General features: G+C 53.7%; 2 protein-coding genes across 3 annotated transcripts in view; one reads left to right on the forward strand and one right to left on the reverse strand.

The window, feature by feature from the left end:
* The first annotated feature begins 9,699 nt into the window (after positions 1–9,699).
* On the forward strand, positions 9,700–10,878 carry NPC2 (NPC intracellular cholesterol transporter 2). Its single transcript, XM_075332576.1, has 4 exons — positions 9,700–9,822; positions 9,896–10,003; positions 10,108–10,280; positions 10,619–10,878. The coding sequence occupies exons 1-4, from the start codon at positions 9,738–9,740 to the stop codon at positions 10,706–10,708; spliced, it is 456 nt and encodes a 151-aa protein (XP_075188691.1). The 5' UTR covers positions 9,700–9,737; the 3' UTR covers positions 10,709–10,878.
* Positions 10,786–26,700, reverse strand: part of AREL1 (apoptosis resistant E3 ubiquitin protein ligase 1) — a 187,984-nt gene continuing 172,069 nt past the window's right edge. For both annotated transcript variants that reach the window (XM_075332575.1, XM_075332574.1), the window contains exons 18-19: positions 12,194–12,369; positions 10,786–11,419 (exon numbers count right to left, since the gene is read on the reverse strand). In XM_075332575.1, the coding sequence (XP_075188690.1) occupies positions 11,317–11,419; positions 12,194–12,369 (279 nt within the window). In that variant the 3' untranslated portion in view covers positions 10,786–11,316. The remainder of the gene's footprint in view (positions 11,420–12,193; positions 12,370–26,700) is intronic.

Here is a 26,700-nt window from a genome sequence, read left to right on the forward strand (position 1 = left end):
ATAAGGGAGCCGGAACTGCGACCAATCTTGCACTAAGGCGTCTGCCGCCAGAGCTCTGTGATCGCGAGACCGTGCCATGAAGGTTGGGACCTTGTTGTTGTGCCGGGACGCCATTAGGTCGACGTCCGGCCTTCCCCAGCGGCGACAGATTTCCTGAAACACTTCCGGGTGAAGGGACCATTCCCCTGCGTCCATGCCCTGGCGACTGAGGAAGTCTGCTTCCCAGTTTTCTACGCCGGGGATGTGAACTGCGGATATGGTGGAGGCCGTGGCTTCCACCCACATCAGAATCCGCCGGACTTCCTGGAAGGCTTGCCGACTGCGAGTCCCCCCTTGGTGGTTGATGTATGCCACCGCTGTGGAGTTGTCCGACTGAATTCGGATCTGCTTTCCTTCCAGCCACTGCTGGAAGGCTAGTAGGGCAAGATACACTGCTCTGATCTCCAGAACATTGATCGGAAGGGTGGACTCCTGCTGAGTCCACGTACCCTGAGCCCTGTGGTGGAGAAAAACTGCTCCCCACCCTGACAGACTCGCGTCTGTCGTGACCACCGCCCAGGACGGTGGTAGGAAGGATCTTCCCTGTGATAATGAGGTGGGAAGAAGCCACCACTGCAGAGAGTCTTTGGCCGTCTGGGAAAGGGAGACTTTCCTGTCCAGGGATGTTGACTTCCCGTCCCATTGGCGGAGAATGTCCCATTGAAGCGGGCGCAGATGAAACTGCGCAAACGGAACCGCCTCCATTGCCGCCACCATCTTCCCGAGGAAGTGCATGAGGCGTCTTAAGGAGTGCGACTGACTTTGAAGGAGAGCCTGCACCCCAGTCTGTAGTGACCTCTGCTTGTCCAGCGGAAGCTTCACTATCGCTGAGAGAGTATGAAACTCCATGCCAAGATACGTTAGCGATTGGGTCGGTGACAGATTTGACTTTGAGAAGTTGATGATCCACCCGAACGTCTGGAGAGTCTCCAGTGCAACATTCAGGCTGAGTTGGCATGCCTCCTGAGAGGGTGCCTTGACAAGTAGATCGTCCAAGTAAGGGATCACAGAGTGTCCCTGAGAGTGCAAGACTGCTACCACTGCCGCCATGACCTTGGTGAACACCCGTGGGGCTGTCGCCAGACCAAATGGCAGAGCTACGAACTGAAGATGTTCGTCTCCTATCACGAAGCGTAGAAAACGTTGGTGTTCTGTAGCAATCGGCACGTGGAGATAAGCATCTTTGATGTCTATTGATGCTAGGAAATCTCCTTGAGACATTGAGGCAATGACTGAGCGGAGGGATTCCATCCGGAACCGCCTGGCGTTCACATGCTTGTTGAGCAGTTTTAGGTCCAGAACAGGACGGAATGAGCCGTCCTTTTTTGGCACCACAAAGAGATTGGAGTAAAAACCTTGTCCTTGTTCCTGAAGAGGAACAGGGACCACCACTCCTTCTGCTCTTAGAGAATTCAACGCCTGCAGAAGGGCATCTGCTCGGTCGGGATGTGGGGAAGTTCTGAAGAACCGAGGCGGAGGACGAGAACTGAACTCTATCCTGTACCCGTGAGACAAAACGTCTGTTACCCACCGGTCTTTGACCTGTGGCAGCCAAATGTCGCAAAAGCGGGAGAGCCTGCCACCGACCGAGGAGGCGGCCGAAAGTCATGAGGCAGCCGCCTTGGAAGCGGTACCTCCGGTTGCTTTCTTGGGGCGTGAGTGAGCCCGCCAGGAATCAGAGCTCCTTTGCTCTTTCTGAGTCCCTTTGGACGAGGAGAATTGGGGCTTGCCCGAGCCTCGAAAGGACCGAAACTTTGACTGCCACTTCCTCTGTTGAGGTTTGCTTGATCTGGGCTGGGGTAAGGAAGAGTCCTTACCTTTGGACTGTTTAATGATTTCCGCCAATTGCTCACCAAACAGTCTGTCTCCAGATAATGGCAAGCTGGTTAAACATTTTTTAGAAGCAGAATCTGCTTTCCATTCCTTTAACCACAAGGCTCTGCGCAAAACTACAGAGTTGGCGGAAGCCATTGCGGTACAGCTCGTAGAGTCCAGTACCGCATTAATAGCGTAGGTCGCAAACGCAGTCATTTGCGTAGTTAAGGACGCCACTTGCGGCACTGCTGGACGTATGAAAGAGTCCACCTGTGCCAAACCAGCTGAAATAGCTTGGAGCGCCCACACGGCCGCGAATGCTGGAGCAAACGACGCGCCAATAGCTTCATAGACAGATTTCAACCAAAGGTCCATCTGTCTGTCATTGGCATCTTTAAGTGAAGCCCCATCCTCCACTGCAACTATGGATCTAGCTGCAAGCCTGGATATTGGAGGGTCCACTTTTGGACACTGGGTCCAGCGTTTGACCACGTCAGGGGGAAAGGGATAACGTGTATCCTTAAGACGTTTGGAAAAACGCTTGTCCGGATAAGCATGGTGTTTCTGGATTGATGCTCTGAAGTCAGAGTGGTCCAGAAAGGTGCTCAATTTACGCTTGGGATACAGGAAATGGAATTTCTCCTGCTGGGCAGCTGCCTCCTCTGCTGAAGGGGCTGGGGGAGAAATATCCAACAGCCTATTGATGGCCGCTATAAGGTCATTTACCATGGCGTCACCATCTGGCGTATCCAAATTGAGTGCGGTGTCAGGACTAGACTCCTGATCACCCACCTCTGTCTCATCATATAGAGACCCTTCTCGCTGAGACCCTGACCCGCGTGATGACGTGGAGGGTCTCTCCCAGCGAGCTCGCTTAGGCGGCCTGGGACTGTCATCGGAGTCAGAGCCCTCAGCCTGTGATGCCTGGGACCCCCTTGAAGTACGGATTAGTTCCAACTGAGGGGGACCGGGGAACATAGGCACAGCAGTGTCCATGGTCTGAGCAACTGGCCTGGACTGCAAGGTCTCCAGGATTTTTGTCATAGTCACAGACATTTTATCAGCAAAGACTGCAAATTCTGTCCCCGTCACCGGGGCAGGGTTCACAGGCATCTCTGCCTGGGCTACTACCACCATAGGCTCTGGCTGACGAAGTGCCACTGGGACTGAACATTGCACACAATGAGAGTCGTTGGAGCCTGCTGGTAGATTAGCCCCACATGCTGTACAAGCAGTGTATACAGCCCGTGCCTTGGCACCCTTGCGTTTTGTGGATGACATGTTGTTGTCTTCCCAGAGCAATATAGGGTATACAGCCAAGAAGCGACCGTACAGTGCAGTATATATATATATATATCTGGTACAGGAAAAAGTACACCAATACACACTGTGGCACTAGAGGGGCCAGCACTAAAGTGCTGCTTACCGCCCGCTAAACGCGGGTGTGTGGTCGCCAGAAATCCCTAGTCTTGGGTCTCCCAGAGCCTGTGTCCGTCCTCCAGCCAGACTGCATGCAGGAATGGCTGCCGGCGTCCTGTGGAGGGGGGGGGCGGGCCCTGGGCGTGCCAGACCAAAAGCGGGAAACCTGCGTCCCACTGTGCCAAGTGAGAGGGCTGGAGCATGTAAATAAGGCTCCAGCCCTCGGCGCTGAGTAATCGTACAGCGTCTCTCCCCTTCCCTGATTGACAGGGAGGGGGCGGGAACGAAGCGGAGCTAGGCCGCAAAAGCCGGGGACTAAATTTATAAGCGCCGCCGCCGTAAAAGCGCGGTCGGCGCTAAGTCCCCGGCGCACTACAAGTCCCAGCCGCGCCGCCGCTCCGAGAGTGGCCGGCGCGGTAGTTCCCAGCACATGAAGTCACACAGCTAAGCTGCTGTGACTCAAACCCCAGCGTACAGCGCTACTGTCCCCGGCGCACTAACACACCCAGCAAGTCTGGTGTGTGCGTGCCCGCCTGTACGGGGACACAGAGTACCTGAAAGTTGCAGGGCCTTGTCCCTGAATGGTACACAGCTCCGTATCCATCAGGTTCACTGGGTCTGTGGATGGAGCCCGGCCTCAGGGCTTGGGGGCCGGTAAGATCCCACTTCCACAGAGCCCCTCAGGGGGATGGGGAAGGAAAGCAGCATGTGGGCTCCAGCCTCCGTACCCGCAATGGGTACCTCAACCTTACAAACCACAAGTGGGGTAAGAAGGGAGCATGCTGGGGGCCGTATATGGGCCCTCTTTTCTTCCATCCGACATAGTCAGCAGCTACTGCTGACTAAACAGTGGAGCTATGCGTGGATGTCTGACCTCCTTCGCACAAAGCAGAAAACTGGTGAGCCAGTGATCCCACTGGGGGTGTATAGCCAGAAGGGGAGGGGCCTTACACTTTTTAGTGTAATGCTTTGTGTGGCCTCCGGAGGCAGTGCTATACACCCCAATCGTCTGGGTCTCCCAATGGAGCGCCGAAGAAAGAGGGGGGGGGAGGGGGAGAAAAAGAGGGGGGGGGGGCGGGGGAGAAAAAGAGGGGGGGGCGGGGGAGAAAAAGAGGGGGGGGAGGGGGAGAAAAAGAGGGGAGGGGGGGGGCGGGAGGGGGAGAAAAAGAGGGGGGGGGGGCGGGAGGGGTAGAAAAAGAGGGGGGGGCAGGAGGGGGAGAAAAAGAGGGGAGGGGGGGGCGGGTGGGGGAGAAAAAGAGGGGGGGGGGGGCGGGTGGGGGAGAAAAAGAGGGGGGGGGCGGGAGGGGGAGAAAAAGAGGGGGGGGGCGGGAGGGGGAGAAAAAGAGGGGGGGGAGGGGGAGAAAAAGAGGAGGGGGAGAAAAAGAGGGGGGGGAGGGAGGGGGAGAAAAAGGGGAGGGAGGGGGAGAAAAAGGGGAGGGAGGGGGAGAAAAGAGGGGGGGAGGGAGGGGGAGAAAAAGAGGGGGGGGAGGGAGGGGGAGAAAAAGAGGGGGGGGAGGGAGGGGGAGAAAAAGAGGGGGGGGAGGGAGGGGGAGGAAAAAGAGGGGGGGGGAGGGAGGGGGAGAAAAAGAGGGGGGGGGAGGGAGGGGGAGAAAAAGAGGGGGGGGGAGGGAGGGGGAGAAAAAGAGGGGGGGGGAGGGAGGGGGAGAAAAAGAGGGGGGGGGAGGGAGGGGGAGAAAAAGAGGGGGGGGGAGGGAGGGGGAGAAAAAGAGGGGGGGGGAGGGAGGGGGAGAAAAAGAGGGGGGGGGAGGGAGGGGGAGAAAAAGAGGGGGGGGAGGGAGGGGGAGAAAAAGAGGGGGGGGAGAAAAAGAGGGGGGGGAGGGAGGGGGAGAAAAAGGGGAGGGAGGGGGAGAAAAAGGGGAGGGAGGGGGAGAAAAAGAGGGGGGGGAGGGAGGGGGAGAAAAAGAGGGGGGGGGAGGGAGGGGGAGAAAAAGAGGGGGGGGGAGGGAGGGGGAGAAAAAGAGGGGGGGGGAGGGAGGGGGAGAAAAAGAGGGGGGGGGAGGGAGGGGGAGAAAAAGAGGGGGGGGGAGGGAGGGGGAGAAAAAGAGGGGGGGGGAGGGAGGGGGAGAAAAAGAGGGGGGGGGAGGGAGGGGGAGAAAAAGAGGGGGGGGGAGGGAGGGGGAGAAAAAGAGGGGGGGGGAGGGAGGGGGAGAAAAAGAGGGGGGGGGAGGGAGGGGGAGAAAAAGAGGGGGGGGGGGGGGAGGGGGAGAAAAAGAGGGGGGGGGGGGGGAGGGGGAGAAAAAGAGGGGGGGGGAGGGAGGGGGAGAAAAAGAGGGGGGGGGGGGGGAGGGGGAGAAAAAGAGGGGGGGGGGGGGGAGGGGGAGAAAAAGAGGGGGGGGGAGGGAGGGGGAGAAAAAGAGGGGGGGGGGAGGGAGGGGGAGAAAAAGAGGGGGGGGGGAGGGAGGGGGAGAAAAAGAGGGGGGGGGGAGGGAGGGGGAGAAAAAGAGGGGGGGGGGAGGGAGGGGGAGAAAAAGAGGGGGGGGGGAGGGAGGGGGAGAAAAAGAGGGGGGGGGGAGGGAGGGGGAGAAAAAGAGGGGGGGGGGAGGGAGGGGGAGAAAAAGAGGGGGGGGGGAGGGAGGGGGAGAAAAAGAGGGGGGGGGGAGGGAGGGGGAGAAAAAGAGGGGGGGGGGAGGGAGGGGGAGAAAAGAGGGGGGGGGGGAGGGAGGGGGAGAAAAGAGGGGGGGGGGAGGGAGGGGGAGAAAAAGAGGGGGGGGGGGAGGGAGGGGGAGAAAAAGAGGGGGGGGGGGAGGGAGGGGGAGAAAAAGAGGGGGGGGGGGAGGGAGGGGGAGAAAAGAGGGGGGGGGGAGGGAGGGGGAGAAAAAGAGGGGGGGGGGAGGGAGGGGGAGAAAAAGAGGGGGGGGGAGGGAGGGGGAGAAAAAGAGGGGGGGGGAGGGAGGGGGAGAAAAAGAGGGGGGGGGGAGGGAGGGGGAGAAAAAGAGGGGGGGGGGAGGGAGGGGGAGAAAAGAGGGGGGGGGGGAGGGAGGGGGAGATAAAGAGGGGGGGGGGGAGGGAGGGGGAGAAAAGAGGGGGGGGGGGGAGGGAGGGGGAGAAAAAGGGGGGGGGGGGAGGGGGGAGAAAAGGGGGGGGGGAGGGAGGGGGAGAAAAAGGGGGGGGGAGGGAGGGGGAGAAAAGGGGGGGGGGAGGGAGGGGGAGAAAAGGGGGGGGGAGGGAGGGGGAGAAAAGAGGGGGGGGGGGAGGGGGAGAAAAGGGGGGGGGGGAGGGAGGGGGAGAAAAAGAGGGGGGGGGGAGGGAGGGGGAGAAAAGAGGGGGGGGGGAGGGAGGGGGAGAAAAGGGGGGGGGGGGGGGGGGGAGAAAAGGGGGGGGGGAGGGAGGGGGAGAAAAAGGGGGGGGGAGGGAGGGGGAGAAAAAGGGGGGGGGAGGGAGGGGGAGAAAAAGGGGGGGGGAGGGAGGGGGAGAAAAGGGGGGGGGGGGGAGGGGGGAGAAAAGGGGGGGGGGGGAGGGGGGAGAAAGAGGGGGGGAGGGAGGGGGAGAAAAGAGGAGGGGGAGAAAAGAGGGGGGGGAGGGGGAGAAAAGAGGGGGGGGAGGGGGAGAAAAAGAGGGGGGGGAGGGAGGGGGAGAAAAAGAGGGGGGGGAGGGAGGGGGAGAAAAGAGGGGGGGGTGGGAGGGGGAGAAAAGAGGGGGGGGGAGGGAGGGGGAGAAAAAGAGGGGGGGGGAGGGAGGGGGAGAAAAGAGGGGGGGGAGGGAGGGGGAGAAAAAGAGGGGGGGGGAGGGAGGGGGAGAAAAGAGGGGGGGGGAGGGAGGGGGAGAAAAGAGGGGGGGGAGGGAGGGGGAGAAAAGAGGGGGGGGGAGGGGGGGGGAGAAAAGAGGGGGGGGGGAGGGGGGGGGGGGAAAGAGGGGGGGGGGGAGGGGGGGGGAGAAAAGAGGGGGGGGGGGAGGGGGGGGGAGAAAAGAGGGGGGGGGGGAGGGGGGGGGAGAAAAGAGGGGGGGGGGAGGGGGGGGGAGAAAAGAGGCGGGGGGGAGGGGGGGGGAGAAAAGAGGGGGGGGGGAGGGGGGGGGAGAAAAAGAGGGGGGGGGGAGGGGGGGGGGAGAAAAAGAGGGGGGGGGGGAGGGGGGGGGAGAAAAGAGGGGGGGGAGGGAGGGGGAGAAAAAGAGGGGGGGGAGGGGGGGGGAGAAGGGGAGGGGGAGAAAAAGAGGGGGGGGAGGGAGGGGGAGAAAAGAGGGGGGGGAGGGAGGGGGAGAAAAAGAGGGGAGGGAGGGGGAGAAAAAGAGGGGGGGGAGGGAGGGGGAGAAAGAGGGGGGGGAGGGGGAGAAAAAGAGGGGGGGGAGGGAGGGGGAGAAAAAGAGGGGGGGGAGGGAGGGGGAGAAAAAGAGGGGGGGGAGGGAGGGGGAGAAAAAGAGGGGAGGGAGGGGGAGAAAAAGAGGGGGGGGAGGGAGGGGGAGAAAGAGGGGGGGGAGGGGGAGAAAGAGGGGGGGGAGGGGGAGAAAAAGAGGGGGGGGCGGGAGCGATAGTGTTGGAGGGGGGGGACGGACGGGAGCGAGAGAGATGGAGGGGGGGCGGACGGGAGCGAGAGAGATGGAGGGGGACGGACGGGAGCGAGAGAGATGGAGGGGGACGGACGGGAGCGAGAGAGATGGAGGGGGACGGACGGACGGGAGCGAGAGAGATGGAGGGGGACGGACGGGAGCGAGAGAGATGGAGGGGGACGGACGGACGGGAGCGAGAGAGATGGAGGGGGGGCGGACGGGAGCGAGAGAGATGGAGGGGGGGATGGACGGGAGCGAGAGAGATGGAGGGGGACGGACGGACGGGAGCGAGAGAGATGGAGGGGGACGGACGGGAGCGAGAGAGATGGGGGGGGACGGACGGGAGCGAGAGAGATGGGGGGGGACGGACGGGAGCGAGAGAGATGGGGGGGACGGACGGGAGCGAGAGAGATGGGGGGGGGCGGACGGGAGCGAGAGAGATGGGGGGGGGCGGACGGGAGCGAGAGAGATGGAGGGGGGCGGACGGGAGCGAGAGAGATGGAGGGGGACGGACGGGAGCGAGAGAGATGGAGGGGGACGGACGGGAGCGAGAGAGATGGAGGGGGACGGACGGGAGCGAGAGAGATGGAGGGGGACGGACGGGAGCGAGAGAGATGGAGGGGGACGGACGGGAGCGAGAGAGATGGAGGGGGACGGACGGACGGGAGCGAGAGAGATGGAGGGGGACGGACGGGAGCGAGAGAGATGGAGGGGGACGGACGGGAGCGAGAGAGATGGAGGGGGACGGACGGGAGCGAGAGAGATGGAGGGGGACGGACGGACGGGAGCGAGAGAGATGGAGGGGGACGGACGGACGGGAGCGAGAGAGATGGAGGGGGACGGCGGACGGGAGCGAGAGAGATGGAGGGGGACGGACGGACGGGAGCGAGAGAGATGGAGGGGGACGGCGGACGGGAGCGAGAGAGATGGAGGGGGACGGCGGACGGGAGCGAGAGAGATGGAGGGGGACGGCGGACGGGAGCGAGAGAGATGGAGGGGGACGGCGGACGGGAGCGAGAGAGATGGAGGGGGACGGCGGACGGACGGGAGCGAGAGAGATGGAGGGGGAGGGACGGACGGACGGGAGCGAGAGAGATGGAGGGGGAGGGACGGACGGGAGCGAGAGAGATGGAGGGGGAGGGACGGACGGACGGGAGCGAGAGAGATGGAGGGGGAGGGACGGACGGGAGCGAGAGAGATGGAGGGGGAGGGACGGACGGGAGCGAGAGAGATGGAGGGGGACGGACGGACGGGAGCGAGAGAGTTGGAGGGGGACGGACGGACGGGAGCGAGAGAGATGGAGGGGGACGGACGGACGGGAGCGAGAGAGATGGAGGGGGACGGACGGGAGCGAGAGAGATGGAGGGGGACGGACGGACGGGAGCGAGAGAGATGGAGGGGGACGGACGGACGGGAGCGAGAGAGATGGAGGGGGACGGACGGACGGGAGCGAGAGAGATGGAGGGGGACGGACGGACGGGAGCGAGAGAGATGGAGGGGGACGGACGGACGGGAGCGAGAGAGATGGAGGGGGACGGACGGACGGGAGCGAGAGAGATGGAGGGGGACGGACGGACGGGAGCGAGAGAGATGGAGGGGGACGGACGGACGGGAGCGAGAGAGATGGAGGGGGACGGACGGACGGGAAAGAGATGGAGGGGGGGGGGGGAACGGACGGGAGAGAAAAATGAGTTCAGGATCAGTGTCTCCCAGTCAGGCTTCTTCCAGGAGCATGAGCCTTCATGTGACCTTATGACACCAAACACATGAAGCCATAGGGCTGGACGGACTCGGGACAAGAGACAGTTCTGGACCTTCTACATGTTGAGACTGGTTCTTACATTGGGGTTTGCTGCCTTCTTGAGCCTTTCTGTATGGTGGGGCTGGGACGTGGCAGCGAGGTTTGGCCTCTGCTGTCGGAGCACTCACCTTCACTCTGCTTCCTCCCGGCAGCTGGAATCATGGTCCTGGACCGTCCGGCTGAGCTTCTGTTGCTTATCTTCATCCCCATCGTGTTCAGTGAACCGCTAGTGTACAAAGACTGTGGTGAGTAAATGGGAGTGTGGGATGGATGGCCCATGATGTTGGGGTCTTACCCAGCATCTGCTCCTTCCTGCAGGCTGTGATCGGGGGAAACTGATCAGTGTGGATGTGTCTCCCTGTCCTAAGCAGCCGTGCCCTTTGGTGCGGGGCAGTAGCTACACCATCAATGTGACCTTCACCAGCGGTAAGTTGTGCTCACTCCCTTTAGTGCTTTTTTTCCCCCAACTCTGCCCCTGTGCACCTTCCTTCCATCCCGTCCACTGCTGAGTGTGGGTCTGTTATGTGCAGATGAGGAGACCGCGAGCTGCAACGCAATTGTCCACGGCATCATAGGAAGTATGCCTGTACCATTCCCTCTGCCAGAGTCTGATGGGTGCAAAAGTGGCATCTCCTGCCCCCTGAAGAACGGCGTCACCTACACGTATCTCACCAAGATGGACATCAAACCAATGTACCCTAAGGTAAGTAGACGGCGCAGGGTGGACAGGAGGCCCCGACGGCGCAGGGTGGACAGGAGGCCCCGACGGCGCAGGGTGGACAGGAGGCCCCGACGGCGCAGGGTGGACAGGAGGCCCCGACGGCGCAGGGTGGACAGGAGGCCCCGACGGCGCAGGGTGGACAGGAGGCCCCGACGGCGCAGGGTGGACAGGAGGCCCCGACGGCGCAGGGTGGACAGGAGGCCCCGACGGCGCAGGGTGGACAGGAGGCCCCGACGGCGCAGGGTGGACAGGAGGCCCCGACGGCGCAGGGTGGACAGGAGGCCCTGCCGCAGGCGCTCACCTATCTTACTTACCTGCAGATGAAATTGGCTGTGAAGTGGGAACTGCACGATGCTGACAGCAAGAACCTGTTCTGCTGGTTGATCCCGGTGGAGATCACTGACGGCTGAGCCCCCGCAGTCCCCCAGACCCTCTAGAACCCAAGCTTTGACTGCCATGCAGTTTTAACACAATGAAGAAATGAAACGTCTTTCTAATTTTTTAATAACTTTTTTCCTGTGTGATTCTCTGAGTGCAGAGCGCTGATCTCGCAATAATAAAGTGTCAGCTTCTCGAGTAAGTCTTGTGCCTCATTTCTTAGACATGGAGGTAACATCCTCAGCCCGAGGATACTGTTATCAGTAACATGTGGGCCCAGTGTGAAATCGGAAAGCTGGGGTCAAACATCATCCCTCACTGGAGCCATTCACCATGGATGCTGCCATCATACAGTCAGCATTGTAGAGGCATGAGTCAGGACCCCAAGTATCTCAGTATCTGTATACCCTATAATTCAGGATTATTCTCACCATCACAATAACTGGAGAGGTGAGCCTCGGCACGCAGGGAGCCTCGGCACGCAGGGAGCCTCTGTAGAGGACCATCCACCAGTAACAGTGCCCCTGCTCTGTTCTGATAATTGTGCTGACAATTTCTTCCCGTCAAGCAGATGTCGGCTGATCTCCAACTTCTCCCCCTCGGTACTACTCCATCCAGACTGCCGATGGCTGAGGCCACATCACACCATCCCAAAGCCCTCGCAGCCCTCACTGATGGCGAGCTTCAGCATCCGGTGCATCTCCTCATACGAGTCGTAGGTGGGCAAACACAGCTGGTTAAAACTGCAGAGAAAAGAAACCAACATCACATATGGAAAACACGAGATCGTGGCACATAACGCTTCCACCCATCACGAGAGACACTGGCACATACAACTGCTCCTGCATACTGACGCTTCAGTCTACTGAGACGTTGCACAGTGGCCTCCAGATCTGAATTTTAAGTTTTTTTAGCAGAAAGGAAACTTTTAGTTTGTTCGATACTGTAGTCATCAGCAATTAGAAGGCCACTACCCTGAAGAGGTGAGGAGTGAAAGTGTTCCCCAAAACAGGAACATCTCTATGGTGTCCACAAAAAAAAAAGCTGATGTGACAAGAAGAGGAACAGAGGGTCAGACCGAACACAGTGTGAGCATATACATCAGTGGCCAGTCTGGACTTTCCTCTAGACAAAAGGTGGCGCTGTAACTGCCCCCTCCACTGGGACATCAATGTAAGCACAAAAGTCACCAAACCAAAAACCTAGATTGTGGACAGGGACACGTGATGATGGCTGCTCATAGATATACGTGGTACTCTGCAGCCTCGGGACTCACGAAGATGACTGCTCATAGACGCACGTGGGAGATAACGGCTGCTCATAGATGTACGAGGGAGATAACAGCCACTCATAGATATACACTGTACTCTCCAGCCTCAGGACACGCAGCAGCATAGCACCACTAGATCACCATGGAACTGCGGCAGCAGAGCACCGCCAGGCAACTAAACACTCAGAGCCAGTCCCACAAAAGAAAGCTCCTTAGAGAACATAACGACCAGACATGTGGCAATTACCAGGTGTGGGCAGTGGGCAGGGATCCATGGGAAGGAGCTCCAATGATCTGGAAACTTGGACACAGAGAAGCAAATCCCCCGGGAGGCAGCTGAGAGGAGCCGGTTGTGAACTGCAGCAGACGAGCCAATTCCTCCTGAGTGAAGCTGTAGGCGACAGCCCAAAACCAGTTCATGACCTGCAGAGGGCAACATGATGACAAGAGGAGAGTGAGTGACATCACAGTGGAGAAACACCAAAAATACTGATAGAAGCATTACAGACGGGGGATGGGAGTCAAGGGTGGCCTCATATTCAGATACAGTTAGGTCCAGAAATATTTGGACAGTGACACAAGTTTTGTTATTTTAGCTGTTTACAAAAACATGTTCAGAAATACAATTATATATATATAATATGGGCTGAAAGTGCACACTCCCAGCTGCAATATGAGAGTTTTCACATCCAAATCGGAGAAAGGGTTTAGGAATCATAGCTCTGTAATGCATAGCCTCCTCTTTTTCAAGGGTCCAAAAGTAATTGGACAAGGGACTCTAAGGGCTGCAATTAACTCTGAAGGCGTCTCCCTCGTTAACCTGTAATCAATGAAGTAGTTAAAAGGTCTGGGGTTGATTACAGGTGTGTGGTTTTGCATTTGGAAGCTGTTGCTGTGACCAGACAACATGCGGTCTAAGGAACTCTCAATTGAGGTGAAGCAGAACATCCTGAGGCTGAAAAAAAAGAAAAAATCCATCAGAGAGATAGCAGACATGCTTAGAGTAGCAAAATCAACAGTCGGGTACATTCTGAGAAAAAAGGAATTGACTGGTGAGCTTGGGAACTCAAAAAGGCCTGGGCGTCCACGGATGACAACAGTGGTGGATGATCGCCGCATACTTTCTTTGGTGAAGAAGAACCCGTTCACAACATCAACTGAAGTCCAGAACACTCTCAGTGAAGTAGGTGTATCTGTCTCTAAGTCAACAGTAAAGAGAAGACTCCATGAAAGTAAATACAAAGGGTTCACATCTAGATGCAAACCATTCATCAATTCCAAAAATAGACAGGCCAGAGTTAAATTTGCTGAAAAACACCTCATGAAGCCAGCTCAGTTCTGGAAAAGTATTCTATGGACAGATGAGACCAAGATCAACCTGTACCAGAATGATGGGAAGAAAAAAGTTTGGAGAAGAAAGGGAACGGCACATGATCCAAGGCACACCACATCCTCTGTAAAACATGGTGGAGGCAACGTGATGGCATGGGCATGCATGGCTTTCAATGGCACTGGGTCACTTGTGTTTATTGATGACATAACAGCAGACAAGAGTAGCCGGATGAATTCTGAAGTGTACCGGGATATACTTTCAGCCCAGATTCAGCCAAATGCCGCAAAGTTGATCGGACGGCGCTTCATAGTACAGATGGACAATGACCCCAAGCATACAGCCAAAGCTACCCAGGAGTTCATGAGTGCAAAAAAGTGGAACATTCTGCAATGGCCAAGTCAATCACCAGATCTTAACCCAATTGAGCATGCATTTCACTTGCTCAAATCCAGACTTAATACGGAAAGACCCACAAACAAGCAAGACCTGAAGGCTGCGGCTGTAAAGGCCTGGCAAAGCATTAAGAAGGAGGAAACCCAGCGTTTGGTGATGTCCATGGGTTCTAGACTTAAGGCAGTGATTGCCTCCAAAGGATTCGCAACAAAATATTGAAAATAAAAATATTTTGTTTGGGTTTGGTTTATTTGTCCAATTACTTTTGACCTCCTAAAATGTGGAGTGTTTGTAAAGAAATGTGACAATTCCTACAATTTCTATCAGATATTTTTGTTCAAACCTTCAAATTAAACGTTACAATCTGCACTTGAATTCTGTTGTAGAGGTTTCATTTCAAATCCAATGTGGTGGCATGCAGAGCCCAACTCGCCAAAATTGTGTCACTGTCCAAATATTTCTGGACCTAACTGTAAGAGCGGCCCCATACACAGATAAGAGAGAAGAGGGGCCTCATACACAGATAAGAGAGAAGAGCGGCCTCATACACAGATAAGAGAGAAGAGGGGCCTCATACATAGATAAGAGAGAAGAGCGGCCTCATACACAGATAAGAGAGAAGAGCGGCCTCATATACAGATAAGAGAGAAGAGAGGCCTCATACACAGATAAGAGAAGAGCGAGCGGCCCCATACACAGATAAGAGAGAAGAGCGGCCCCATACACAGATAAGCGAGAAGAGCGGCCCCATATACAGATAATAGAGAAGAGGGGCCTCATACACAGATAAGAGAGAAGAGAGGCCCCATACACAGATAAGAGAGAAGAGCGGCCTCATACACAGATAAGAGAGAAGAGCGGCCTCATACACAGATAAGAGAGAAGAGCGGCCTCATACACAGATAAGAGAGAAGAGCGGCCTCATACACAGATAAGAGAGAAGAGCGGCCTCATACACAGATAAGAGAGAAGAGGGGCCTCATATACAGATAAGAGAGAAGAGAGGCCCCATACACAGATAAGAGAGAAGAGCGGCCTCATACACAGATAAGAGAGAAGAGCGGCCTCATACACAGATAAGAGAGAAGAGGGGCCTCATATACAGATAAGAGAGAAGAGAGGCCCCATACACAGATAAGAGAGAAGAGCGGCCTCATACACAGATAAGAGAGAAGAGGGGCCTCATACACAGATAAGAGAGAAGAGCGACCCCATACACAGATAAGAGAGAAGAGCGGCCCCATACACAGATAAGAGAGAAGAGCGGCCCCATACACAGATAAGAGAGAAGAGAGGCCTCATACACAGATAAGAGAGAAGAGCGGCCCCATACACAGATAAGAGAGAAGAGCGGCCCCATACACAGATAAGAGAGAAGAGCGGCCTCATACACAGATAAGAGAGAAGAGCGGCCCCATACACAGATAAGAGAGAAGAGAGGCCCCATACACAGATAAGAGAGAAGAGCGGCCTCATACACAGATAAGAGAGAAGAGCGGCCCCATACACAGATAAGAGAGAAGAGCGGCCTCATACACAGATAAGAGAGAAGAGCGGCCCCATACACAGATAAGAGAGAAGAGCGGCCCCATACACAGATAAGAGAGAAGAGCGGCCTCATACACAGATAGAGAAGAGAGGCCTCATACACAGATAAGAGAGAAGAGCGGCCCCATACACAGATAAGAGAGAAGAGAGGCCCCATACACAGATAAGAGAGAAGAGCGGCCTCATACACAGATAAGAGAGAAGAGCGGCCTCATACACAGATAAGAGAGAAGAGGGGCCTCATACATAGATAAGAGAGAAGAGCGGCCTCATACACAGATAAGAGAGAAGAGCGGCCTCATATACAGATAAGAGAGAAGAGAGGCCTCATACACAGATAAGAGAAGAGCGAGCGGCCCCATACACAGATAAGAGAGAAGAGCGGCCCCATACACAGATAAGCGAGAAGAGCGGCCCCATATACAGATAATAGAGAAGAGGGGCCTCATACACAGATAAGAGAGAAGAGAGGCCCCATACACAGATAAGAGAGAAGAGCGGCCTCATACACAGATAAGAGAGAAGAGCGGCCTCATACACAGATAAGAGAGAAGAGCGGCCTCATACACAGATAAGAGAGAAGAGCGGCCTCATACACAGATAAGAGAGAAGAGCGGCCTCATACACAGATAAGAGAGAAGAGGGGCCTCATATACAGATAAGAGAGAAGAGAGGCCCCATACACAGATAAGAGAGAAGAGCGGCCTCATACACAGATAAGAGAGAAGAGCGGCCTCATACACAGATAAGAGAGAAGAGGGGCCTCATATACAGATAAGAGAGAAGAGAGGCCCCATACACAGATAAGAGAGAAGAGCGGCCTCATACACAGATAAGAGAGAAGAGGGGCCTCATACACAGATAAGAGAGAAGAGCGACCCCATACACAGATAAGAGAGAAGAGCGGCCCCATACACAGATAAGAGAGAAGAGCGGCCCCATACACAGATAAGAGAGAAGAGAGGCCTCATACACAGATAAGAGAGAAGAGCGGCCCCATACACAGATAAGAGAGAAGAGCGGCCCCATACACAGATAAGAGAGAAGAGCGGCCTCATACACAGATAAGAGAGAAGAGCGGCCCCATACACAGATAAGAGAGAAGAGAGGCCCCATACACAGATAAGAGAGAAGAGCGGCCTCATACACAGATAAGAGAGAAGAGCGGCCCCATACACAGATAAGAGAGAAGAGCGGCCTCATACACAGATAAGAGAGAAGAGCGGCCCCATACACAGATAAGAGAGAAGAGCGGCCCCATACACAGATAAGAGAGAAGAGCGGCCTCATACACAGATAGAGAAGAGAGGCCTCATACACAGATAAGAGAGAAGAGCGGCCCCATACACAGATAAGAGAGAAGAGAGGCCCCATACACAGATAAGAGAGAAGAGCGGCCTCATACACAGATAAGAGAGAAGAGCGGCCTCATACACAGATAAGAGAGAAGAGCGGCCCCATACACAGATAAGAGAAGAGCGAGCGGCCCCATACACAGATAAGAGAGAAGAGCGGCCTCATACACAGATAAGAGAGAAGAGAGGCCCCATACACAGATAAGAGAGAAGAGCGGCCCCATACACAGATAAGAGAGAAGAGCGGCCTCATACACATAAGAGAGAAGAGCGGCCTCATACACAGATAAGAGAGAAGAGCGGCCCCATACACAGATAAGAGAGAAGAGCGGCCCCATACACAGATAAGAGAGAAGAGCGGCCCCATACACAGATAAGAGAGAAGAGCGGCCCCATACACAGATAAGAGAAGAGCGAGCGGCCCCATACACAGATAAGAGAGAAGAGAGGCCCCATACACAGATAAGAGAGAAGAGAGGCCCCATACACAGATAAGAGAGAAGAGCGGCCCCATACACAGATGAGAGAAGAGAGGCCCCATACACAGATAAGAGAGAAGAGCGGCCCCATACACAGATAAGAGAGAAGAGCGGCCCCATACACAGATAAGAGAGAAGAGCGGCCCCATACACAGATAAGAGAGAAGAGCGGCCCCATACACAGATAAGAGAGAAGAGCGGCCCCATACACAGATAAGAGAGAAGAGCGGCCTCATACACAGATAAGAGAGAAGAGAGGCCTCATACACAGATAAGAGAGAAGAGCGGCCTCATACACAGATAAGAGAGAAGAGCGGCCCCATACACAGATAAGAGAGAAGAGCGACCCCATGCACAGATAAGAGAGAAGAGCGGCCTCATATACAGATAATAGAGAAGAGCGGCCTCATACACAGATAAGAGAAGAGAGGCGAAGAGCGGCCTCATACACAGATAAGAGAGAAGAGCGGCCCCATACACAGATAAGAGAGAAGAGCGGCCCCATACACAGATAAGAGAAGAGCGAGCGGCCCCATACACAGATAAGAGAGAAGAGAGGCCCCATACACAGATAAGAGAGAAGAGAGGCCCCATACACAGATAAGAGAGAAGAGCGGCCCCATACACAGATAAGAGAGAAGAGAGGCCTCATACACAGATAAGAGAGAAGAGCGGCCTCATATACAGATAAGAGAGAAGAGAGGCCTCATACACAGATAAGAGAAGAGCGAGCGGCCCCATACACAGATAAGAGAGAAGAGAGGCCCCATACACAGATAAGAGAGAAGAGAGGCCCCATACACAGATAAGAGAGAAGAGCGGCCTCATACACAGATAAGAGAGAAGAGCGGCCTCATACACAGATAAGAGAGAAGAGCGGCCTCATACACAGATAAGAGAGAAGAGCGGCCTCATATACAGATAAGAGAGAAGAGAGGCCTCATACACAGATAAGAGAAGAGCGAGCGGCCCCATACACAGATAAGAGAGAAGAGAGGCCCCATACACAGATAAGAGAGAAGAGAGGCCCCATACACAGATAAGAGAGAAGAGCGGCCTCATACACAGATAAGAGAGAAGAGAGGCCTCATACACAGATAAGAGAGAAGAGCGGCCTCATACACAGATAAGAGAGAAGAGCGGCCCCATACACAGATAAGAGAGAAGAGCGACCCCATGCACAGATAAGAGAGAAGAGCGGCCTCATATACAGATAATAGAGAAGAGCGGCCTCATACACAGATAAGAGAGAAGAGGGGCCTCATATACAGATAAGAGAGAAGAGCGGCCCCATACACAGATAAGAGAGAAGAGCGGCCCCATACACAGATAAGAGAGAAGAGCGGCCTCATACACAGATAAGAGAGAAGAGCGGCCTCATACACAGATAAGAGAGAAGAGCGGCCTCATACACAGATAAGAGAGAAGAGCGGCCCCATACACAGATAAGAGAGAAGAGCGGCCCCATATACAGATAAGAGAGAAGAGCGGCCCCATATACAGATAAGAGAGAAGAGCGGCCTCATACACAGATAAGAGAGAAGAGAGGCCCCATACACAGATAAGAGAGAAGAGCGGCCTCATACACAGATAAGAGAGAAGAGCGGCCTCATACACAGATAAGAGAAGAGAGGCCCCATACACAGATAAGAGAGAAGAGAGGCCTCATACACAGATAAGAGAGAAGAGCGGCCTCATACACAGATAAGAGAGAAGAGAGGCCTCATACACAGATAAGAGAGAAGAGCGGCCTCATATACAGATAAGAGAGAAGAGAGGCCTCATACACAGATAGAGAAGAGCGGCCCCATACACAGATAGAGAAGAGCGGCCCCATACACAGATAAGAGAGAAGAGCGGCCTCATACACAGATAAGAGAGAAGAGCGGCCCCATACACAGATAAGAGAGAAGAGCGACCCCATACACAGATAAGAGAGAAGAGCGGCCTCATACACAGATAAGAGAGAAGAGCGGCCTCATACACAGATAAGAGAGAAGAGAGGCCTCATACACAGATAAGAGAGAAGAGCGGCCCCATACACAGATAAGAGAGAAGAGCGGCCCCATACACAGAGAAGAGAGGCCTCATACACAGATAAGAGAGAAGAGCGGCCCCATACACAGATAAGAGAGAAGAGCGGCCCCATACACAGATAAGAGAGAAGAGCGGCCTCATATACAGATAAGAGAGAAGAGCGGCCCCATACACAGATAAGAGAGAAGAGCGGCCTCATACACAGATAAGAGAGAAGAGCGGCCTCATATACAGATAAGAGAGAAGAGAGGCCTCATACACAGATAAGAGAGAAGAGCGGCCTCATACACAGATAAGAGAGAAGAGCGGCCCCATACACAGATAAGAGAGAAGAGCGGCCTCATACACAGATAAGAGAGAAGAGGGGCCTCATACACAGATAAGAGAGAAGAGTGGCCCCATACACAGATAAGAGAGAAGAGCGGCCCCATACACAGATAAGAGAGAAGAGCGGCCTCATACACAGATAAGAGAGAAGAGCGGCCTCATACACAGATAAGAGAGAAGAGCGGCCTCATACACAGATAAGAGAGAAGAGCGGCCCCATACACAGATAAGAGAGAGAAGAGCGGCCCCATACACAGATAAGAGAGAAGAGCGGCCCCATACACAGAGAAGAGAGGCCTCATACACAGATAAGATAGAAGAGCGGCCCCATACACAGATAAGAGAGAAGAGCGGCCCCATACACAGATAAGAGAGAAGAGCGGCCTCATATACAGATAAGAGAGAAGAGCGGCCCCATACACAGATAAGAGAGAAGAGCGGCCTCATACACAGATAAGAGAGAAGAGCGGCCTCATATACAGATAAGAGAGAAGAGCGGCCCCATACACAGATAAGAGAGAAGAGCGGCCCCATACACAGATAAGAGAGAAGAGCGGCCTCATACACAGATAAGAGAGAAGAGCGGCCTCATATACAGATAAGAGAGAAGAGCGGCCCCATACACAGATAAGAGAGAAGAGCGGCCTCATACACAGATAAGAGAGAAGAGCGGCCTCATACACAGATAAGAGAGAAGAGCGGCCTCATATACAGATAAGAGAGAAGAGAGGCCTCATACACAGATAAGAGAGAAGAGCGGCCTCATACACAGATAAGAGAGAAGAGCGGCCCCATACACAGATAAGAGAGAAGAGCGGCCTCATACACAGATAAGAGAGAAGAGCGGCCTCATACACAGATAAGAGAGAAGAGGGGCCTCATACACAGATAAGAGAGAAGAGGGGCCTCATACACAGATAAGAGAGAAGAGCAGCCCTATACACAGATAAGAGAGAAGAGCGGCCTCATACACAGATAAGAGAGAAGAGCGGCCCCATACAAAGATAAGAGAGAAGAGCGGCCTCATACACAGATAAGAGAGAAGAGCGGCCCCATACACAGATAAGAGAGAAGAGCGGCCTCATACACAGATAAGAGAGAAGAGCGGCCCTATACACAGATAAGAGAGAAGAGCGGCCCCATACACAGATAAGAGAGAAGAGCGGCCTCATACACAGATAAGAGAGAAGAGCGGCCTCATACACAGATAAGAGAGAAGAGCGGCCTCATACACAGATAAGAGAGAAGAGCGGCCTCATACACAGATAATAGAGAAGAGCGGCCTCATACACAGATAAGAGAGAAGAGGGGCCTCATACACAGATAAGAGAGAAGAGCGGCCTCATACACAGATAAGAGAGAAGAGCGGCCTCATACACAGATAAGAGAGAAGAGCGGCCTCATACACAGATAAGAGAGAAGAGCGGCCTCATACACAGATAAGAGAGAAGAGGGGCCTCATACACAGATAAGAGAGAAGAGCGGCCTCATACACAGATAAGAGAGAAGAGAGGCCTCATACACAGATAAGAGAGAAGAGCGGCCTCATACACAGATAAGAGAGAAGAGCGGCCCCATATACAGATAAGAGAGAAGAGCGGCCCCATACACAGATAAGAGAGAAGAGCGGCCTCATACACAGATAAGAGAGAAGAGCGGCCTCATACACAGATAAGAGAGAAGAGCGGCCCCATATACAGATAAGAGAGAAGAGCGGCCTCATACACAGATAAGAGAGAAGAGCGGCCTCATACACAGATAAGAGAGAAGAGAGGCCTCATACACAGATAAGAGAGAAGAGCGGCCCCATATACAGATAAGAGAGAAGAGCGACCCCATACACAGATAAGAGAGAAGAGAGGCCTCATACACAGATAAGAGAGAAGAGCGGCCCCATATACAGATAAGAGAGAAGAGCGGCCTCATACACAGATAAGAGAGAAGAGCGGCCTTATATACAGATAATAGAGAAGAGCGGCCCCATACACAGATAAGAGAGAAGAGCGGCCCCATACACAGATAAGAGAGAAGAGCGGCCTCATACACAGATAAGAGAGAAGAGCGGCCTCATACACAGATAAGAGAGAAGAGCGGCCTCATACACAGATAAGAGAGAAGAGCTGCCTCATATACAGATAAGAGAGAAGAGCGGCCTCATACACAGATAAGAGAGAAGAGCGGCCTCATACACAGATAAGAGAGAAGAGAGGCCTCATACACAGATAAGAGAGAAGAGCGGCCTCATACACAGATAAGAGAGAAGAGCGGCCCCATATACAGATAAGAGAGAAGAGCGGCCTCATACACAGATAAGAGAGAAGAGCGGCCTCATACACAGATAAGAGAGAAGAGCGGCCTCATATACAGATAATAGAGAAGAGCGGCCCCATACACAGATAAGAGAGAAGAGCGGCCCCATACACAGATAAGAGAGAAGAGCGGCCTCATACACAGATAAGAGAGAAGAGCGGCCTCATACACAGATAAGAGAGAAGAGCGGCCTCATACACAGATAAGAGAGAAGAGCTGCCTCATATACAGATAAGAGAGAAGAGCGGCCTCATATACAGATAAGAGAGAAGAGCGGCCTCATACACAGATAAGAGAGAAGAGCGGCCTCATACACAGATAAGAGAGAAGAGAGGCCTCATACACAGATAAGAGAGAGCGGCCTCATACACAGATAAGAGAGAAGAGCGGCCTCATATACAGATAAGAGAGAAGAGCGGCCCCATATACAGATAAGAGAGAAGAGCGGCCTCATACACAGATAAGAGAGAAGAGCGGCCCCATACACAGAGAAGAGAGGCCTCATACACAGATAAGAGAGAAGAGCGGCCTCATACACAGATAAGAGAGAAGAGCGGCCTCATACACAGATAAGAGAGAAGAGCGGCCCCATACACAGATAAGAGAGAAGAGCGGCCCCATACACAGATAAGAGAGAAGAGGGGCCTCATATACAGATAAGAGAGAAGAGCGGCCTCATACACAGATAAGAGAGAAGAGCGGCCTCATACACAGATAAGAGAGAAGAGAGGCCCCATGCACAGATAAGAGAGAAGAGAGGCCCCATGCACAGATAAGAGAGAAGAGAGGCCCCATACACAGATAACAGAGAAGAGCGGCCCCATACACAGAGAAGAGAGAAGAGCGGCCCCATACACAGATAAGAGAGAAGAGCGGCCTCATATACAGATAAGAGAGAAGAGCGGCCCCATACACAGATAAGAGAGAAGAGCGGCCCCATGCACAGATAAGAGAGAAGAGAGGCCCCATACACAGATAACAGAGAAGAGCGGCCCCATACACAGATAAGAGAGAAGAGCGGCCCCATACACAGATAAGAGAGAAGAGCGGCCCCATACACAGATAAGAGAGAAGAGCGGCCCCATACACAGATAAGAGAGAAGAGCGGCCTCATACACAGATAAGAGAGAAGAGCGGCCTCATACACAGATAAGAGAGAAGAGAGGCCTCATACACAGATAAGAGAGAAGAGCGGCCTCATACACAGATAACAGAGAAGAGCGGCCTCATACACAGATAAGAGAGAAGAGCGGCCTCATACACAGATAAGAGAGAAGAGAGGCCTCATACACAGATAAGAGAGAAGAGCGGCCTCATACACAGATAAGAGAGAAGAGCGACCCCATACACAGATAAGAGAGAAGAGAGGCCTCATACACAGATAAGAGAGAAGAGCGACCCCATACACAGATAAGAGGGAAGAGCGGCCTCATACACAGATAAGAGAGAAGAGAGGCCTCATACACAGATAAGAGAGAAGAGCGGCCTCATACACAGATAAGAGAGAAGAGCGGCCCCATACACAGATAAGAGAGAAGAGCGGCCTCATACACAGATAAGAGAGAAGAGCGGCCTCATACACAGATAAGAGAGAAGAGAGGCCTCATACACAGATAAGAGAGAAGAGCGGCCCCATACACAGATAAGAGAGAAGAGCGGCCTCATACACAGATAAGAGAGAAGAGCGGCCTCATACACAGATAAGAGAGAAGAGCGGCCTCATACACAGATAAGAGAGAAGAGCGACCCCATACACAGATAAGAGAGAAGAGAGGCCCCATACACAGATAAGAGAGAAGAGCGACCCCATACACAGATAAGAGAGAAGAGCGGCCCCATACACAGATAAGAGAGAAGAGCGGCCCCATACACAGATAAGAGAGAAGAGCGGCCTCATACACAGATAAGAGAGAAGAGCGGCCCCATACACAGAGAAGAGAGGCCCCATACACAGATAAGAGAGAAGAGCGGCCCCATACACAGATAAGAGAGAGAAGAGCGGCCCCATATACAGATAAGAGAGAAGAGCGGCCCCATACACAGATAAGAGAGAAGAGCGGCCCCATACACAGATAAGAGAGAAGAGCGGCCTCATACACAGATAAGAGAGAAGAGCGGCCCCATACACAGATAAGAGAGAAGAGCGGCCTCATATACAGATAAGAGAGAAGAGCGGCCTCATACACAGATAGAGAAGAGAGGCCTCATACACAGATAAGAGAGAAGAGCGGCCCCATACACAGATAAGAGAGAAGAGCGGCCCCATACACAGATAAGAGAGAAGAGCGGCCTCATACACAGATAAGAGAGAAGAGCGGCCCCATACACAGATAAGAGAGAAGAGCGGCCTCATATACAGATAAGAGAGAAGAGCGGCCCCATACACAGATAAGAGAGAAGAGCGGCCCCATACACAGATAAGAGAGAAGAGCGGCCTCATACACAGATAAGAGAGAAGAGCGGCCCCATACACAGATAAGAGAGAAGAGCGGCCCCATACACAGATAAGAGAGAAGAGCGGCCCCATACACAGATAAGAGAGAAGAGGGGCCTCATATACAGATAAGAGAGAAGAGCGGCCTCATACACAGATAAGAGAGAAGAGCGGCCCCATACACAGATAAGAGAGAAGAGAGGCCCCATACACAGATAAGAGAGAAGAGCGGCCCCATACACAGATAAGAGAAGAGCGACCCCATACACAGATAAGAGAGAAGAGCGGCCCCATACACAGAGAAGAGCGGCCCCATACACAGAGAAGAGCGGCCCCATACACAGAGAAGAGAGGCCCCATACACAGATAAGAGAGAAGAGCGGCCTCATATACAGATAATAGAGAAGAGCGGCCCCATACACAGATAAGAGAGAAGAGCGGCCCCATACACAGATAAGAGAGAAGAGCGGCCCCATACACAGATAAGAGAGAAGAGCGGCCCCATACACAGATAAGAGAGAAGAGCGGCCTCATACACAGATAAGAGAGAAGAGAGGCCCCATACACAGATAAGAGAGAAGAGCGGCCCCATACACAGATAAGAGAGAAGAGCGGCCCCATACACAGATAAGAGAGTAGAGCGGCCCCATACACAGATAAGAGAGAAGAGCGGCCTCATACACAGATAAGAGAGAAGAGCGGCCTCATACACAGATAAGAGAGAAGAGCGGCCCCATACACAGATAAGAGAGAAGAGCGGCCCCATACACAGATAAGAGAGAAGAGCGGCCTCATACACAGATAAGAGAGAAGAGAGGCCCCATACACAGATAAGAGAGAAGAGCGGCCCCATACACAGATAAGAGAGAAGAGCGGCCCCATACACAGATAAGAGAGTAGAGCGGCCCCATACACAGATAAGAGAGAAGAGCGGCCTCATACACAGATAAGAGAGAAGAGCGGCCCCATACACAGATAAGAGAGAAGAGCGGCCTCATACACAGATAAGAGAGAAGAGCGGCCTCATACACAGATAAGAGAGAAGAGCGGCCTCATACACAGATAAGAGAGAAGAGCTGCCTCATACACAGATAAGAGAGAAGAGCGGCCTCATACACAGATAAGAGAGAAGAGCGGCCCCATGCACAGATAAGAGAGAAGAGCGGCCTCATACACAGATAAGAGAGAAGAGCGGCCTCATACACAGATAAGAGAGAAGAGCGGCCCCATACACAGAGAAGAGCGGCCCCATACACAGAGAAGAGAGGCCCCATATGCAGCTCGTGGTGATATAAGGACAGTAAGTCGCTGGTATTCTCCGTCCATATTGGATCGTAGGGTGGAGTAGATCTGGTAACACATATATACGTATATGTCATCGCAATGAGACTAGCAATGTCCCTCTCTACAGAGGCGTATACCTAACACTCCATCATCCGTATTCGAGGAGCACATGATATACCACATAATATATCGGATCCGTAGCATTAAATAGGAAATCATGTCCACAATCCATACAGTACAAATACAGTTTAGTATTAGTAGAAGTTACAGGGTTAATGTAACCCCTCAGGTGAAATCTGCTCACTAGATAAATTACTATAGCGGTGTAGTTTCTAAAATGGGGGGGTCACTTGTGGGGGTATCTGCTGTTTTGGCATGTCAGGGGCTCTTCAAATGTGGCTTGGCACCTGCAATCTATTCCAGTCAAAATAGTGCTCCAAACGTTAAATGGCGCTCCTTCACTTCCGAGCCCCCAAAGAGTAGTTTTCCATCACATATGAGGTATCTGCATATCAGGAGAAATTCTATGCTCCACTTTGCCCTGTTACCCTACATCTAGGTAAATTCTTTGAGGGGTCTATTTTCCAAAATGGGGTCACTTGTGGTGGAGCTGCACTGTTTAAGCACCTCAGGGGGTCTCCAAACACGACATGGCATCCGCTAACGATTTCAGCCTATTTTGAGTTAGAAAATTCATTTGGCGCTCCTTCCCTTCCGAGCAGTGCTCCCAAACAGTAGATTTCCACCACATGTGGGGTATCAGCGTACTCAGCAGGAATTGTACAACAACTTGTATGGTTTATTTTCTCCTGTTACCCTGGTGAAAATGAAAGATTTTATGGCTAAAGTAACATTTTTGTGGGAAAAATTTAAGTTTTCATTTTATCCTTCCACATTGCTTTGGTTCCTGTGAAGCACCTAAAGGGTTAAATTTATATAATGGATACATTTATGTTCACGATTTTTGATATGATTATCTAGGTTTTATCACATGCGATCTTTGTGTATATATTTGTGTTTCGATTTATATCTACCGCATTTTTCGTTTTATAAAACGCTCCCCAAATTTAGAGATAAAAAGAGTTAAAGAAAAAAAATGGGGACCGTCTTATACTGCGATGTTGTCTTACTGGAGGAGGGGCGGCAGCGGTGGTGGAGCGGGGTTACAGGAGACCGGAGCTGTTACGGGGGGACCGGCAGATTAGGACCAGGGGTATATATCCCAATCGCCAGTCGGGGCCCACCGTGCTCCAG

This window comes from Anomaloglossus baeobatrachus, unplaced genomic scaffold (genome assembly GCF_048569485.1).
Source record: "Anomaloglossus baeobatrachus isolate aAnoBae1 unplaced genomic scaffold, aAnoBae1.hap1 Scaffold_382, whole genome shotgun sequence".
Classification (NCBI taxonomy): domain Eukaryota; kingdom Metazoa; phylum Chordata; class Amphibia; order Anura; family Aromobatidae; genus Anomaloglossus; species Anomaloglossus baeobatrachus.

Excerpts from the sequence above, each read along its gene's own strand:
- NPC2 (XM_075332576.1), top strand. The coding sequence starts at position 9,738 with ATGGTCCTGGACCGTCCGGCTGAGCTTCTGTTGCTTATCTTCATCCCC. Across the intron at positions 9,823-9,895 it reads GCTAGTGTACAAAGACTGTG|GCTGTGATCGGGGGAAACTG; the intron begins GTGAGTAAATGG and ends TCCTTCCTGCAG. Across the intron at positions 10,004-10,107 it reads CAATGTGACCTTCACCAGCG|ATGAGGAGACCGCGAGCTGC; the intron begins GTAAGTTGTGCT and ends TGTTATGTGCAG.